This window comes from Anopheles maculipalpis, chromosome 2RL, assembly GCF_943734695.1.
Source record: "Anopheles maculipalpis chromosome 2RL, idAnoMacuDA_375_x, whole genome shotgun sequence".
NCBI classification, from domain to species: domain Eukaryota; kingdom Metazoa; phylum Arthropoda; class Insecta; order Diptera; family Culicidae; genus Anopheles; species Anopheles maculipalpis.
The window spans coordinates 41361425-41378282 of NC_064871.1; the positions used below are offsets into that span (position 1 = coordinate 41361425).

The 16858-nt window shown below is 43.7% G+C and overlaps 1 protein-coding gene across 1 annotated transcript; it reads right to left on the reverse strand.

The window, feature by feature from the left end:
• Positions 1-786: 786 nt before the first annotated feature.
• LOC126567133 (uncharacterized) lies at positions 787-2547 on the reverse strand. Its single transcript, XM_050223366.1, has one exon. The coding sequence runs from the start codon at positions 2533-2535 to the stop codon at positions 787-789; it is 1749 nt and encodes a 582-aa protein (XP_050079323.1). The 5' UTR covers positions 2536-2547.
• Between the last annotated feature and the right edge of the window lie 14311 nt (positions 2548-16858).

Sequence of the window (16858 nt, forward strand, 5' to 3'; positions counted from 1 at the left end):
CCATTATGTTTTAGTTTTTAAGAGTAGAACTAGCGAGACCCGATCATGCAGATGGTGAACTCATATAACAATCCTAGGAATCAATGCTGATTTCCATCTGACCATTAGTCTACTTATAAATAGTTTAAGACAGCTTCTTTAACTATTCTTCTATGTTCCTTGGTGCTGTTTACTTATTTAAACGTGCAAATTTTTGACTGACTGATTATATTACTTGTTTATAATTAATTATGATTATGTTTATAATAATAGTAACAGCAATATTACTTAGGAAATGACAAGATTTTACACGGTCAACGCTTAAACATTTAGAAATATGAACGAAAGCGTGAAAGGAAGCATGGAATTCGAACAGGCAGGAGCACTAATATTCCACCGGTATAACATGGTATGGTGAGCAACGTGGTGGCAGTATCGAACGATAGAGCAAGGCTAAACAGCGGAAAACGACCATCGAGTCAGGACGAAGAACTCTTGGGAGCATTACCACAGAGGCAGTACCGTGATTGGTTCAATGGAAGAGCATTAGGCCATAGCATGAACGGAACTCGAGCGACTAGGGAAAGCTTCAACATTGGCTTAACGACCTTGTATATGGTAGGCAACAAGTATCACTACAAAGCTTAAGATCATAGGTATTGCAGGTGAGATCCGGGAAGTTAAATTTATTTATTCTTATCCTGCATAATTAAAGCGAGTCTGACTGTGCATGCTTCACTGTAGCTTTTAGCTTGAATTAAAGAAGATCGGATCGGTAGTCCATTACCTATGGCTACATATATCAAGTTATGATTTCTTCCCTTGCTTTTGCTTAGCGACAGTTGCACCACATCCTGATCGCTTATATGCGCTGTACCTTCCGTGAATAATTTCCACCACGAAGATCACGATTGCGAATGCCCACAGGCCCAGGAAAAATCGCATCAGTGGTTTCAGCTGGTCATATCGAATGGCAGCATTAAACTTCGTGTTTGCTCCTCGCGCATCGTGCCGCGCACTGACAATGTGCAAGAGAAAGCAATTTAAATACTCTTGCCGCCAGTGTAGCTGCATACCGGCTTCGAACATACGCTGCTGATACGTGTGAAATCGTTTGCTAAACGGTGACTTTACACCAAACACATAGAACGGCAATATTTCAAACACGTTGTCGGGTAGTATGGTGTACGGCAACGCATAGTTAGGGACATTTTCGGAGAACAACTTTTCCGCCATCAAAGACTCTCGGTTGTCCAGCAGCGTAACTCCATCGAAAAACATCTGATCACCCTCGTACAGTGCCACTAGCCCGTTGAGCTTTTCCACGTGGTCAATGTTGAGTTTGCCGTAGTACACGGTGATGTTTCGAGCCCTCAATTCTTCGATTGATCGCGCTTCCGGTACGCGAGGTGTTTCGGTTAAGTACGAAACCAGTTTTGCCTCGTACGCACACTTCAGCTGGAAAAAGAGTATTATTAGTGCAGTGGATGTAACTTTTTCGATAAACTTGGTGAGGTGAAGCTTGCGCTTTTCGAACCCAAACAGTGCCAAGTTGAGGAGATTGTTGACGAACAGTGTTGGGGTGAGCTGTTGAACAAGCTGGCAAGCGGCAATAATTGCAAATATCACCGTCCAGGCAGACTGTTGGAACGGTTTCAGCAGCATTTCCCACACGGTCAGCAAGCGTCCTTTCGGCGTTGCAATTGTAATCTGCTCCATGGCCGTACGGCTGACACAGAACTTGTTGTAGTGTGTCAAATACAATCGATTCAAAATTATGTGCGAATCGCTGTAGCGATCCAAGCAACTTGCCATCGTTTCATTGCGGCCACATTGCATCTCGCGATAGTTTACCGAAAACTGAAGCGTTTCGGCAAACAGAATGAACAGCGACCTGTCCTCCCCTGGTAAGTTTTCACAAAACATCGCCGTGTAAAAGTCCATAGCGAATGCAGCGTTTATCGTTTTCTTTTGTAAGGTTTGCAGCCGATCGAAAAATAGTTCACTGTGGCTAGGGAATCCCCAGTAGGTCGAGATGCGGAACGGTTCGTAATGAAAGGTGTACATGACATCCACATTGAGCGCAATCAGTGCAAAGTTGGTCGCTAGTCTCGTTGCAAAGTACGCCCCTATTAGCCATGGCTGCGTCATCGTTTCCACCTCGAACAGGATGAACGTGGGACATTCGTACGGTATGCTCGATATCCACCAGTGGATGTTAAAACTTTCCACTGTTTTCGCATCATTTCCCCACAATACGATCACCATGTTGGGCTCCCGGTAGATGGGTACGTGCGTCGCCTGATGGTCTGATTGTAGCACACTGATATGCTGATCGTTGAGCTGACGGGTTACGTCGCTCAGTATGGAGGATTGGGTGTTGGAGATGGCGTAAAACTCAAGTATCCAACAATTAAACACACCCGAATGTTGCTTTTGCTTAGCGGCCGCATATTGACTCACGTAAGCTGTAACTTCTTCCTGTCGATCGGCTTGCACCGTTAAGCAGAACATAACGATACATGCAAAGGAAATGGCTAACGACCAGCGAGACATTCTGACTGCCGAAGCTAACTAAACGGGAGCACAATTGATTCTAGAGTTATTTCGATTGAAAAGTGTTTATCTTCATTCGATCATGGAATTGATTTTCATTTAAAGGTAAACTTTATTTCGAAATGAAAATTAAGTTAATGGGTTCTAAATTGTAGCACGGATAGCTCTAGCATTGATACATAATTAATCATCCTTGATTGGTGTTTCTCATTTCAGTAATTAATATTATATAATTAAGACCTTTTCTGGTCCTTTGTTTCATTAATTTTAGTTTACTAAAAATTTAGCTAGCTGCAGTGCAGTCTATTTAATGCCGCAAAGCAGTAGTTTTGGTGTACCTCATTTCAAAACACATAAATGTACGTTAAAATGCAACACAAGTTTGAATCTTTTTGAAATCAAATGAAGCGTTTTCTTATAATACATTTACACTGTGTACTAACGCGAACGCGTCTTGGCAAACTCACGACCGTCAAGTGTTAGTGAATAATACGAGAGTTTTGTGAATCCATTAGTATAGTTTGTTTACTTACTTCTCTTTTCCAGCCACAATATCCATGTATTAGTTTTTAATTTTTCGCAAACTGATAGCTAATAAATAATTCTTTATCTCACCATACACAGTGAGTGAGAAATTTTGCTCACTCTCACATGTTGGAGTGTAAACTTAGCTTAACAAATTATGCTGTGCATGCCTTCAATGCAGGGTTATCACTGATGTGCTATCCACATGTATAATAGCTATAGAGTGTTCAAAAAAATACTTTCAAAAATTTCGGTAGTGTTGGTTAGTAAATTGGTTTATGGAAACTTTGGGATATTTGATTTCATTTGTCTCTTGGCAGTTTGAGTGTGTACTAAACATAAGAAAGACAAAGAAGAAAAGATTGAGTGTGGTGCAATCTATTCAGTTTCGTGAGCTGAACGTGTGTGACAGTTTTTTCGCACGTCGTCCGTGTGCGGATACTTTGATGTGCGAATGATTCCTTGTGCTTACTAGAAATACAAGTCTGATGGTTTAGTGAACCGTAGTTATTTTGCAAGCAACGCAAGTATCACGTTTGGCGGTTCTTGTGTACTTAGTCAGTGCGCTCGTTCACTTAACACATTCAGAATACGGCATCTAGTTTATACTCCAAATCAAAAGTGATGAGCGGGGTTGGGAGCGAGCGGAAGTTAATCGTATGGAAGACCCAGTAATTCTACATCCTGTGGCCGGGGGAGGGGACTTTAACCACAAGCAGGGGCCTCTAGAGGCCACAGTTGGTTCCACATTCATTCATCAGATCGTCCAGTATTTACATCAATCAATTCGCTTAAGGCTTCAGCTCGGCTCTGTACCTCGGTGAGGGCCTTTTTCAAGTCGAGACCCTCACGCTGCCGTTCAGTACGCTTTTAGAAAGATGAGCCTCTGGAACAAGGTAGCCTACTAGCCAAAGTCATTGGTTCGATCATCTGAATTCGTTTGATAAGAATACCGAAGAGTGTAGAGTTCAAAATACTTCAACCCTAATTATGAAACAAATTGAACTTATTCTACTGCTTGCAAGCGTACCCTGCGAACCCTGTAAACGAACGGCCTGTGCACGAGTCTACACGCCAAGCAGTTGTTGCAGCGTGCCATTTTCATTCGAACCGTCGCGCAAGCCGGTCCGTGTCGCGCTCTTCGCGTTTTTCGTGTGCTGTGGGTGTGTGTATGTTTGATCGCTTGCGCGGATTAACATCGGCCGGTGGTTGTTTTGGTGGAGGTCTGCATCCGGTGACCAGCACCGTGCTGTGTTGTGTTGGGTTCGCGCTTGTGGAAATTCGACGACGGCTTGTGCTGTGTCCTTTCTGTGTGAAACGTCTACCGGTCTGTTTCTGTGTGTGTGTGTGTGTGTGTGTGTGCGTGAGAGTGGTGTGTGCGTATACGCAGGTGTAAACAAAAAGTATGCTACCTAAACAAATGTGCGAGATCAACACAGCATAGAAAGCATAGCGACGTGGTGCGAAGAACCGGTTGGGATAAGCCGGTGTGGCGGGTTGGAGAATTCACACATCAATGTAAGGATAGTTGTAAAGCTTTTTTACATGAAAATATTTTGAAATTTGTTTGATAATAACACAAAATTGTAATTGTAACTTAAAAGTATGATCATTTCGTTCCCACTTTCTAATTCTAAAGGGAGGGGCCCTTATAAAAAGTGTTCAAGTTTAATCTTAAAATAAATTCCTTTACATCAGTGTTGTCGTATGCTAGGAAAACGAATCAACGTAGAAGAAAATTAGAACGATCAAACGATAGAGAAGAAAGGCACCGAGAGCCACCGATGGGATGGGATGTAAAAGTGCGTTTCGATACAAGATTGGTTCCAATCGATTCTCCGGCATTTTTTCTCTGGCAGTTGAGTTTTTGTTGAGATACCGATCGAAATTAGGCAATGGGATTAAGTTTAGGAATTTCTATCTTCAACGGCCAGCGTGGTGTATTTTTTCATTCTCGTAAACAGTTAGAAGGAACCAGATAAAATGGGGAAAAAATGTGAAAGCGTCACAACTTGCAAAAGACTGGAGAACAGGTTTTGCACAATCAGACCAATTAGTAAAAACATATTTAATTGAATTTGGGGTGGCTCGGTGGTGTAGGCAACAGCGGCAGCGGGCTTCACACGGCAGGACAACAGGGGTTCAAATCCCATCCGGATCGTCACCCCGTTGTGAGGACTAACAATCCAAATACGCGGTATCGGCAAGTCTAGTAAGCTAATCGATGGCCGACGTGACCTTAGAGGTCGTTAAGGCAATAAGAAGAATATTTAATTGATGCAAGAAAACTTTGGAAGTTGCTTTCGCTGCTAAGAGAACATTAGAACTATAGGAACAAATCATCAAGGTATTTCACCAACGTCCATTGTTACAAACCCATTAGTACGATGTAGAAACGTAATTTAAATGTCGCATTTACTTTCAATTTTGCTAAAACCCCCATACCCACTTTTCTCTAGACATTAAGTAGCGAAATCCTTCCCAAAATCCAATTTCGCTTCAATCACAACTTTTGTTCCACTTGAAAGTCCCTGTCCGAAGAAAAAAGCTGGATCGTTGACTTCAAACCGTGGCTGAATGTTGAATTCAATTTGTCGTCCTGTGCTTGCCATCTCGGACAGCACAAAACAGAGCCCTTGTCCTTTTTGGCTAATTACTTTTCACCGCATGAGTGTGTCCTGCTGCCGGTCCAATCTTGATGCTGGGTAGTTCGTGTGCGGAACCGCAAAAATCAAGCACCAGCCCGAAGTGACTTTTGCACAAAAGGTGGAATTTAAAATATTTAAAACCCGTCCGCTCCGGTGTCCGATGGCTTGCGGTTGTATCATGAAGGAATGCACTTTTGGTGAGTGTGTCGTTTCCTGTGCAGCAACCCTTGCTACAATCCGTCCGGAATTAATTTCAAACGATGAATCAGCTTTGAGGGGTATTTAATTCAGCTTTCTTGCGATGTTTAGTTGAACACTTGAGGTTGGTAAGCATAATTTATATTTATCACGTGGCATAACGATAGTTGGAGGTCATCTAATAACGTTAATTGGTGTAGGTTTTACAATAAAATTCAATGTAAAAATCTCTTTTCTACCTTTCCAAAATCGAGAAGAAACTCACACTGTGTAATACAAAGCTTGCCAAAATGCGTGACTAGAAGAAGAATTCACGAGAAACAGTGGGACACAATCCAATTCTTTTCGACCTCTCAGGGTCGTCTCGCGGATACAGGGCCGGCGTGTTCCAACCAAACAGCCCAACAAGATAGCTTAAAAAAAAAAAGAAACGCCACAAAGAAACAGCAACAATGAAAGCTAAAACAAAAAAGAGAGGCTGTGGACCAAAAAACCGCATGTTCATTCATCTTTTCCAGCATCTTGAGGGCCCGCTACTTCTGGTGAGGGACAAAAAAAAAAACAACAGAATCTAGAGGCAAGATGTCTTAAGCCTTTTTTTAACCCAACCCAACGTATCGTGTGGTGTGTGTGACTGTTTAGTCGGTCGCGGTTCGATCCCATTGTGAAGCGGAGATTCGGGTTTGAAACCATTTTTCCACCTAATCAATGCTGTGTGAAGGGGGTTTTTTTTTTGTAACTGATAGTAACGTGCTTTTAGTGTTTGTTCGTTGAGATTTAAATTGACAATTTCATTTTAAAATAGTTTATATTGAAAATTGGTTTCATGTTATCACTTATCCATCACTGGCTCGATCGACTCGATCACGCGAAACGTTTAATTGAACAACTCCAATCGTGCTGTGAATCTTTTACATCCCATAACATCGGTTTTAACTGTTTCCTACACAACTTGAGCGAATTGTTAATTGTTTTTCGTCTTCGTTCTTCGTAACTGTGATTTGATTTGATGTTTGCCACCCATCCACCCGATCCGAAGAGCGTTTCGTATGGTTTTACAGATTCAAATACAAATTTAATCAACCTCTCTCCAATCAATCTGCCTATCTTTACTATAGCAAAATGCACTAAATCCAGCTTGAGCTTTTTATACGAAAGTGAAGATTTTTTGCGGCCTTTTTTAGTGCCTTTCATCACGTGCAAAAATAGAACGCCGAATAGCCTACACGGTGCAGCTTGCTAGGCTCGAAGCGAAAACCTTTTTGGCAGTTTTGTTGTTGTTACTGTGGCCGATCGAAAAACATTGTTCCAAGGTCCAATAACACAATAATTGGACACCAAAGGAAAATAAAAAGGTTGTACATACAAACAAAAAAATCTAACCCTTTGCGCTGAAACTGAAGCAGCAACTGTATGGCCTGATGATATTGCACGTTAAGCTTCGCCAAATCAGTTGCTCCCCGAAAATGTGTGATGCAAGCAGTGCAGCACAAGTGTACAGAAAAAAAACAAACATCAGTTTGATTGGTTATCTACCCCCTACCAAGCGCTGGAAATGGTAGAATGACAAAATAAAGCAAATTGAAAAAAAAAAACAACGACAGCCAAAAAATAAAACAGCTTACGTATTTGCTAAATTTGAAACCAGGAACAAATTGTTGCGAATGAGAAATCCACGTTAAAACACCTTGAAAAAAAATAGGGAAAACAAAAATCAAGTGCAAAAACCAGGAACAAAATTTTAAGTAGCAACGCACGGCAAAGTCAAAACATGCGTTCGAGGCACAATTCCGCGGCTACCGATCAGTTTCTTGTGGAGCTAATCAAAAAGGGGAGTTTTTTTTTGTGTTGCTGTTTAGCAACATGTGCGTTGCGTACTGCTTCTGTTGGTCTTCCGGTTGTTGCTCCTTTGCAGCCCCGTTCCCGAACGAAAGGGGATGAGCCCATGGCCATGCCCTGTCCATTTCTTCATGCGTAAGCGTATTTATTTAACTACTTTTTTCTACTGTAATTCTCACAGTGACATAGGCTTTTTTGTTTTTTGTTTAACTTTATCATAAACAAATGATTTTGTTCATGTTTCTTGGTGTGTAATTCGTTCGATTGAACCTCTTTTTAATAATTTATCGCTTTGCTCATGTTTTTTTTATCACACTTACTCCATGTCAAACGTTCTTAGATCACTATTTCTGTATGCAAATTCGATACGAGGATTTGATAGAGAACACAAAAAGATCACACTGTGCCTAGTTGATGGCTCAGTTTCGTCTCACAACTGTGCTTGCTGCACTGCTCGATTAAGTATGCAAATTTGGGTCGATCTTCTGCTTCTTGCTGCATCTACTAGTGTGATGTATTTATTCATGTATTTCTTCTCCACTACGTGAGCATATAGTGAGGAATTTTTTCGGTCCCTGTAGTCACACCATGCTGTTCGAGTTTCGTTCCGAGAATTTATATCGTACGGACGTTCCTCACGGTCATCGCCATTTTTTTTTTGTTGCATCAGTGAAACCAAATTTGGAGTTTTCGGTTGGGTTTCCTGCTTTTGCCGATGAACAGCGAACACGAACGTGTAGATTGAGCGCTCAAGTGTTTATGATAAAGCCTAGTAACATGTTGTTTGGCGGTAAAGCAGCGTAAAGCAGCAGAACGGTGCGGTGTTATAAATTGTTTGAATTTATTAACTAAAGTGTACGATTGCTTTTTGTTACGTCACCGAAATGCAGGTCGCCTTTAAGTCCTTCCAGCATAATTCCGATGGTTTGTTGAAGTTTAGGATTAGTCAGTAGTTAAATTCCTGGAAGAATGTATATCGACTAGCCGTTAAAACCGTTGGCGTATTTAATTGCGTGACACGTGGTGACTTGACAAATATCCTTTCACTCTGTTCCCTTCCGGCTGTCGTTTATTCTATTCTAGATCGTATATTATTGTTTTTAGTTAATTATCATTGCTTATCATTATGCTCATCATGAGTTGGACGTTATGGATCGTGCAAGGAAGACGAGCAGCATGTTCTCGCTCTTTGTACCTTACTGGAAGCGGTAACTTTCGTGCAAGATCCGGCACAGACATTTTTCCCATGTTTGCATGGCTTCATGCACATATTTTTTCGTTTTGGGTACCGTATCGATTCACCACCAACCACGAAAGGTAATCGAAAGAAGGTCGCGTTTTCCCTAAAGCCAGACCAGGCCAGTTTTTTCGCCATGGTTTAATGCCTCTCGTCTCTATAAGATGCTGTGATATGTTTGCTGCAACATTAACCATTATGATGTCTTACGATACTATCGGATGTTGATAAGCTGGTAAGCCCTGGCGTACCGTCCCAGAAGAAGAACCTTCGTTGTCAAAAAACGCGGTGTGCGTATCCTTTTTTTTGTTGGTTTGATTCGCTTTGGGGCCTCCTGCGACGAACGGAAATTCTGTACATGCCGCAAACCGGCCGCCAGCTTTTCGGTGCAGACATACGTGTATGTTTTTTTTTGTTGCTTTCACTACTGCTGGTTCGGCCCGTCCTTCTCGTAAAGAATTCTTCCATAAATGGAATAAACGGTCCGGAGGACGCTTTAATTCGCTCCGCGCTTCTTGCCGGTGCTGGCGAATGGTAAAAATATTCCACATTTCGGGAAACATGATGCGCATGTGATGGCGCCAGCTGCTGCTGATGGTGCCGCCGGCTGTCAGCGGCCGATCGCCGTACGGCCCTGGACCATCGATTTGGTGGCAGCATTAGTTTTACGTGCCGCAATTGCGCCAGGAACGCGTTTTTCACGGGCGAACCATCCGGGGTTGGTTTCGATTTCGAAGGAATTTTCGTAAAGACTGTGTACAGGCTCGTCATATATGTTGTGCTGCTCTGGTGCTGTATGTGTGAAGCAGTGAGTGTTTTCTTAAATTCTCCTTTAAGGTCTCGCTCCATAGGAACCGGTTTATGGTAAGACATCACCCGGCAGCAGTATGAAAATGATCTTAACTCATTAAACAAGTTCTTTGGGTTCGGTTGGTTCGTACCGCCAAAAGCAATGCGGGGCATCTCGCTTGCAACGTGAGTACCTACCCGGTGGATTGCTTCCTTCGTGCACTTAACCATCGTCTACAATATCAATTCTGCCAAAAGAAGTGCATCAACCATTGGAACAGTCGTTTTTGCTTACGGTCGCTTAACTCGTTCTTTTTGACAGGCCGCTGATATTGAAAGCAGAAGAAATGGTGCGGCTTCAGCACGTCCGTGTACGTCAACGTCCTTGCACGCATGAGGAATCGCGTGGCATGCGTCGGTGGATGCAATAAATTATCTCCAGACACCGCCGATGGGAAGGATTGTTTTTTTTTCTTCTTTTGCTCCTTTCCGTGCGCTTTATTGGTGTGTTTGAGTGTGCGTACAGTGTGCAAGCAGAAAGGGCCTCGTGTCGTGACCGCGAGGGAAAACCCCACGTTGTCATCATCGTCTGTCCAGCATCGCATCGTTTTCCGGCGGGTAAAGATAGCGCTCACGAATATGCAAAAATGGGCAAACAGAACGCACTGCACGATCGGTGTCAAGATGAAGGAGCTATGGCGTGCAGGACGGCCAAAGAAAGCTAAAAAATAAAACGCCAAGACACATACTATGATTTGGGGTTGGTTAATGTATTCCGAAAGGGTTTGTTGCTTTTCTTTCATGTCTGCTTTCTGCTCTCCTATCTGTACGTACTTGCATCGTGCTGTAATTGTAAGGCCTTTTTTTCCTTCTACACCACCGTGTACAGCGTTACTTGTGCCTTGGACGCTTTCCCGATCGCAATGGCCACCATTTTTCCCCCGGCGGGGCAAGTCCTTACGCTTGAATAGGGTTCGATCCTTAGAATATAGCTGTGGCGCACTGTTCCGATTGCCATCGGAACACAAACCAAACTAAATGTGAAAGAAGCACACAAAAACCCGAACCAGCATCTCTTACCGGCTGTGCAACTGCAGCTGCTTCCTGCTGTTGCATTATTTATGTGCTTCTGCACTCGCACCACACATTGGGGTGCGGCTAATGCAATGCAGCCAATGGAGATTAGATAAGAATGTGTGTTGAGATGGATGGCCAAAAATCAGCAACGAAATAGTGCAAAACTGGTGGACACTTTGCATTGGTGCGCTGTAACTAGTACGTGACACCGTGTGGCGTACAACAACGATTAGGCGTGTTGAATGTCTATTTGAAGTGAGCGACCTTGTTGTTGCATTTGATCGCCTTCAGTAACGACGCCCGGTGAGTCATTTTTCAGTTCAATGTCTATGATAAAGTATTTCGCCAGTTGCCAACGGGCACATTGCTGTTTCGAGCTTGGTGCTTGGTGGTGAAAAAACGCCGTAGACAAATAAACAGACTCGAGACTCGAAGAAATCATACATGAAGAAAAAAAGACGCGTCAAAAGAACAAATCCCGGAGGGAAACAAGAATCGTTTTTCAGAAATGCTCTCTGCATGCAAGAGCAGTGAAAAATGAACTATCATTGAGTTTACTAAGCGCGTTAAAAAAATGCCACAATAACTAAGGAACCAACAGCAACAAAACAGCCTCAGAACAGTTGGAACGGGAAATCATGGATATTTCGTGAAAAATGTTCAATCTTACGTTCATCGTACGGTAGTATGGAAGAAAGCTGATGAGGAAGCGGCATTCGATCACGTTTTACTCGGACAGGAAAAAAAGTTTACTCGGACAGGACTGGTGAAAAAGTGACCATTGCTTCAGCAGAATCATTGCGAAGTTCCTTGTGCCGTGTATGCTCTAGCCTCCAGGGTGTAGTATTTGCTCGTCGTTTTTTATTGAACACTGCAACAAAAATGGACATTGTTTTCCACTTTTATTTGTTGTGATTTATTTGCTTTTGGTGCTCGATTCGAAATAAAGTGCTCGACATTAAATGCAATAATCATTGCGCAAGATAAGATACAAACACTTTTATAAACAGTTGTCATTAACGGTCAGTTTTGGTTGTTGACTGCTACGTCGGATTTTGCGGATTTCTTCGGATCTAGTTGATGAAATAAGAAGATTTCACGAGTCACGAGCGCTCATTACATCTTGCGCTTTTCACCTCTAATTTTGCACTTTTTTCATTGTTAAAGGGCCAGTAGTGCTTTTCCATAATTCCTGGAAAGAACATCAATAGATGAAAAGGAAAGTATAAATAAAAAAAATCTCTTAATGCGAGAATATGACGAGAACTGGCATGGTAAAATTTGTGCTAAATTCACACACGCTGCATAATGCTTCACTCAAAACTGCTCTAATCAGGGACTTTTTTTTTCGTATTGACGGCCGTATTCCTTAAAATCTAATCTTATTGTTAAGCTAGATAACAATTCATTAAACTAATACCCTATTTGGAGGGTCGAGACATTTCCTTGTCCCTCAATTGAAGTGCACCTTATCCCGGGTGAGCTCGGTTGTGGATGTTGTTACTGCCAGGTATGGTTCTAAAGTTGTCCTCTCTACGTCTGCAAAGGGGTTGGCGCCTCTTTAAAGTATCGTTCCGTGGACACAATCAATTGGCTCCCATGAAAATCCTTTTTCTTGTGGATACTACTTGGTGTTCACCAAACCATATAGTTGCCAGCATTAGCATGTTATGGCTGGCGGCCCCACCAATGGCAGAACGCACGAGTCCGAAAGCCACTACAACTTTGTGAAGCTACAGTAACATCCAACTCACGCATTCCGCCAACATTAAAGCCGCCAGTCACAACTAAACGTCGTCCAAACCTAGTTCAATTGGTTCAGTGATCTAATGTTGTCGCTGGCGTCCCTGACGCCAGCAAAACGCAAGGAGCCGACAGCCACAGTAACCCTGTAAGGTTACTGCAGAATCGAAACCAGGCATGCCGCCATCGACAAAGTCGCCAGTTAAGACCTTAGATCTCAATCCACTAATAGGACGATAGTGCGTACAATCTGCGGAAAGGGAGAGGGGGAGAGATCAAAGGACGATTCCCATCTCTTTGGCAAAGTCAAACAGAATCCGCGCATATTCGTAGTTCTTCTGTCCCAGGACATCGCGCATCGGCACCGCCTAAATGTCCGGGACTAGCCGCATCGAACTCCACACATGACCAGAGTATGTGGTCAATGTCGTGGTATCCGTTGTTACAGCTGCAAACCTTGGAGTCGGCACTACCTATACGTTGAAGATGTGCATTCATCGCATAATGGTTCGACATAAGTCTCGACATCGCACGCACGCGTGGGGTGCGAAGAAACCCGTGAGGAGGAATTGACCTGCAGGTCCTTTTAATATTCCCCTTAATGTATTCAACTTCCAATAGCTTCATACGAGGCTTCATGCCAGGTATGAATCGAGGCATTGCTGATTTAAGGAACGTTTCTATTGATCTTCTTGTCAGTGAATCCGCATATTTGCACATAATACAAGATCAACTAAGCACGCCCGACCATAGTTCAGCTCAAAAGCTATATTTCTGATGCTATTTTAGAATCCGTGGCTCTAAACCGTGACAAACTGTATTTTGTTTTAATAAAACAAATAACACTGAGATATTGTACAAAGCTAAATTATTTTTATACAAATACGGTCACATGTATTTAGTGACTATTTGTGGCATGAGTTGTGGCTTTAAAGACACAGGACGTGCTGGATATTTTGCATTCGGTGCAATGAAAGCACAGTTTCCACACCACTTCATCGCTGGATCGTCCACAGTCGTTGCGATCCGATCAGACAGGAAGACGTATAAGGTACGGGAGCATGTAACGTGCTTCCTGTTGCGTTTGTGTCGTGTAGCCGACAGGTGCACATCGCACCAAAATGGCAACTCTAGGGCGTTGTGCTGCGTTGCCCAACGTCTGGCAAATGTGCAGATAAACAGGGCCGTGCCGTTGCCGGTAGGTGGGTTGGTTTCCACCTATCCTTTTCCACCCTCGACGCGTCCAAGCTTTCCAAGCCGTCAGTTCCAGAAAAACTGGGTGGGTTTATTTTTGCACTCACCTCTGTGCGGTTTCCACGGACGGGCGACGATGCGATACCATCGAGATGGGCCAGATTTTACCATATAAGCGGCCACCGCAAAGAGCGCGCGCGTCTGGATTCTTTCGGCAAACGGAGGAGCAAAAGAAAAAATACGCATCCATCGGGTGAAAGCGTTCCGTGGTCGTCGTCGACGTCGTCGCTTTTTTTTCTTGGCTCCCCAAACGCGCGCACGCTGGGTGGGTTAGTGTTTTTGATGTTGGTGGGCCCGGCCCCTATATCGTGTGGCTTCGTGACTCATCTCTTCATCGGCACGCATCGCACTATCTTCACGATTGTGGCGATGTCCATCGACGAAGGTCAGGAATGTTTGGCGATGAACGCGCAAAACGGAATTACGTGTGCGAAAGGCGACTGTAGCTAAATATGTTTATACATTACGCCTTACGCAAAAACAGAACTCGTTCGCATCGTGCGCCATGCCGCTTGGATGGGTCACCACGATTCCTCGGAACGTGCTATCGCGTTTCGTTTGATGTGATCAATCGATCGTTGTCAGTTCATTGATCGATTGATGGTACGGTTGGAGCGTCGGGGAAACGCTGGAAAAGCATCACATCGAACGTGAGTTTACACAATTAGCAATTAGCACTATCCGCAGCGCACTCTAGGCACACAGCCGTACGTTCTAGCGACATCGTTTACAGCCCTCGGTGGCATTAGAACTTCTTCGTGAGGTTTCTAAAATCAGCTCGCAGTCTCGCGCCATAGTGTGTGCTGCAACCTTCGCCTTACCGCGGATGCGTATTTGAATACATTTGCAAAAACAAAAACAAACTTCCACCAGTCGCTTGTATGCATGTGTTAAGTGGTCATAAATTTGGATCAACGTCTTCGTCTCTCCCAGTCGGTGTGTACGCGTCCTTGGAGGTTTAGGAGGAGTAGAAGGCGATGGGAATGGTTGGGTGGTTTGTGGCACTCGGCTCCGTGTGTGTGTGTGTGTGCACTGGTGCACAACCCCTTTACCCGCCGATCCGGTATGCAGCGGATCTGGTGTCCCGGAATGCATTAGCACCGTTTCGGATGGGTTTTGCGCGACGGCACCCGAGCCGACGGTGATGCAGTTTTGCTTATTGCTGCAAATCTCGTCTACTCTGCCGGGCGCACGTGATTGCGTGGCACTGAGCTTTCCGTTGCGCAGGCAGAAACACTTATTCTACCGCGCTACCACGCCGCGATGAATCATACGTCTCTGACCAGAACGAAGAGAGAAAAAAAAGGTGTCAAAAGGCGTAGCAGGTGGAAACGGAATTTTACGACAACAAAACTCGAACCCCCGTCTGAAAAACCACAAGCTGATTTGTTTCATTTCGCACACGTTTGTAAAGTAAGCCGTACGAACATATTAATTGAAAGCAAAATCGCAAAGCAAATTGCTTGCGGCAGGCGGGAAGGTTTAAAGCAAACTCCCGCTTTTACAGTCTCACGTTTTTCGATAATAGTTTGGAAATGAGCATAGCGAGTGATCACGATCGTACCCGTCAACCGTACATAGTCGTACACGCCGGTCTGACGTCAGTTCCGTGAGGCAAAATGTGTAATTAGATGCTTGTTGATATTTAGTCACTTCTTTTGTGGCTAGCTCTGTGCAGTACACGCGAGAAAGAAGCTCATCTATCCTCGCCAGTATCCAGTCTCGTTGCTTAAGTAATGGCAGAATAAACACACGCGGTTTCTGCAGTGATGATTTCATGTATGGGGCGAAGAGAACACTAAGGAGATGGGTTTGCGTTTTTGGCTTCGTTTTGCGTCTTCCAAAGGCCACCAAAGAGTGCGGGAAAGACAACAAGAACGAAATAATGAGCATCTTAATTTGCTTGGGAATAATAATAATAATTCTTCCAGTATCGGGTAAACATTGGCAGAGAGTATATTAAAACAGCCATTTTTTTTAAAAACCATTCGCTGCTTCATACCGGTAATCGATAAATGATTCGGTAGTTACAGGGAACTGTATACGAAGAACAATACTTTGCCATACTTTATTACCCTCTCGATGGAACCGCAAACCTTCAACAAGCGACAGCTAATTTAACATTCACAAACTTTAATGCTCCCGACCAGGATTACTGAAATTTTGCGCCGGAATTACGCGGGAAAGGGGAAAAGTATAAATTATTTATTTACCATGTGTGGGCATGAGGAATGCTGCGCGTCGCTTGCAGAACCCGGCAAACTAACACACACTGGTAAGAGTGAAGTCTGGAGGTGTGAAGCCGGCTTGTATGGCCGGGACCAAACGTGTTGTCCGGGCCGTTGTCGTTGTCGACAGGAGACTCGCCGGTGAAACATTCCTGAACACAGTGAGTGGGTTTTACACAATTTCTATGCATCAGTATCGGGTTTAACTGATAGGAGGGAAGGTTTAAAACTTATCCTACTACAACGAATACGCTATCGTTATCATACGCTTTTGTGGGAAGTTCGTCTTTGTCAGAGCAGAAGAATATATGCGAATGAATGTAGGAAGAATGTACAGTTTGCTGCATAATTTTAAGGACGAGTGTGCTTGAAGAATTAAGCTAAATGTTCAGAGTTTGTTAAAAGTAAAAACGTTTTGGCCAGACATTATCTTCACTTGGGTCATCAAATCATAACCTAGGGAAGACCTAGGGAAAATGTAGACAATGTTAAGCAATATCGACCAAAGTTATGCGAGGGACTGTATGCAAGGACAGCTATCCCGAGACGATCGCACTATCCCCTTCGATGCAAACCGCCTGGCTATGTATCGATGATTGACACCGAAATCCCCTGTGGCATCTAGAGCAGGAGCAAAGTTCTCTTCCCAAAATCTCCAAACTCGAACATGTACTGCCGGCTCGGTCTATCATGCCACGAACCTCGCACACATGAAGTGTCAAAAAACGCGGAAAAGCACCGATTTGTCGCCCATGTGCAACTTCACATTCCGTAATTAGTTTATG

Excerpts from the sequence above, each read along its gene's own strand:
- LOC126567133 (XM_050223366.1), bottom strand. The coding sequence starts at position 2,535 with ATGTCTCGCTGGTCGTTAGCCATTTCCTTTGCATGTATCGTTATGTTC.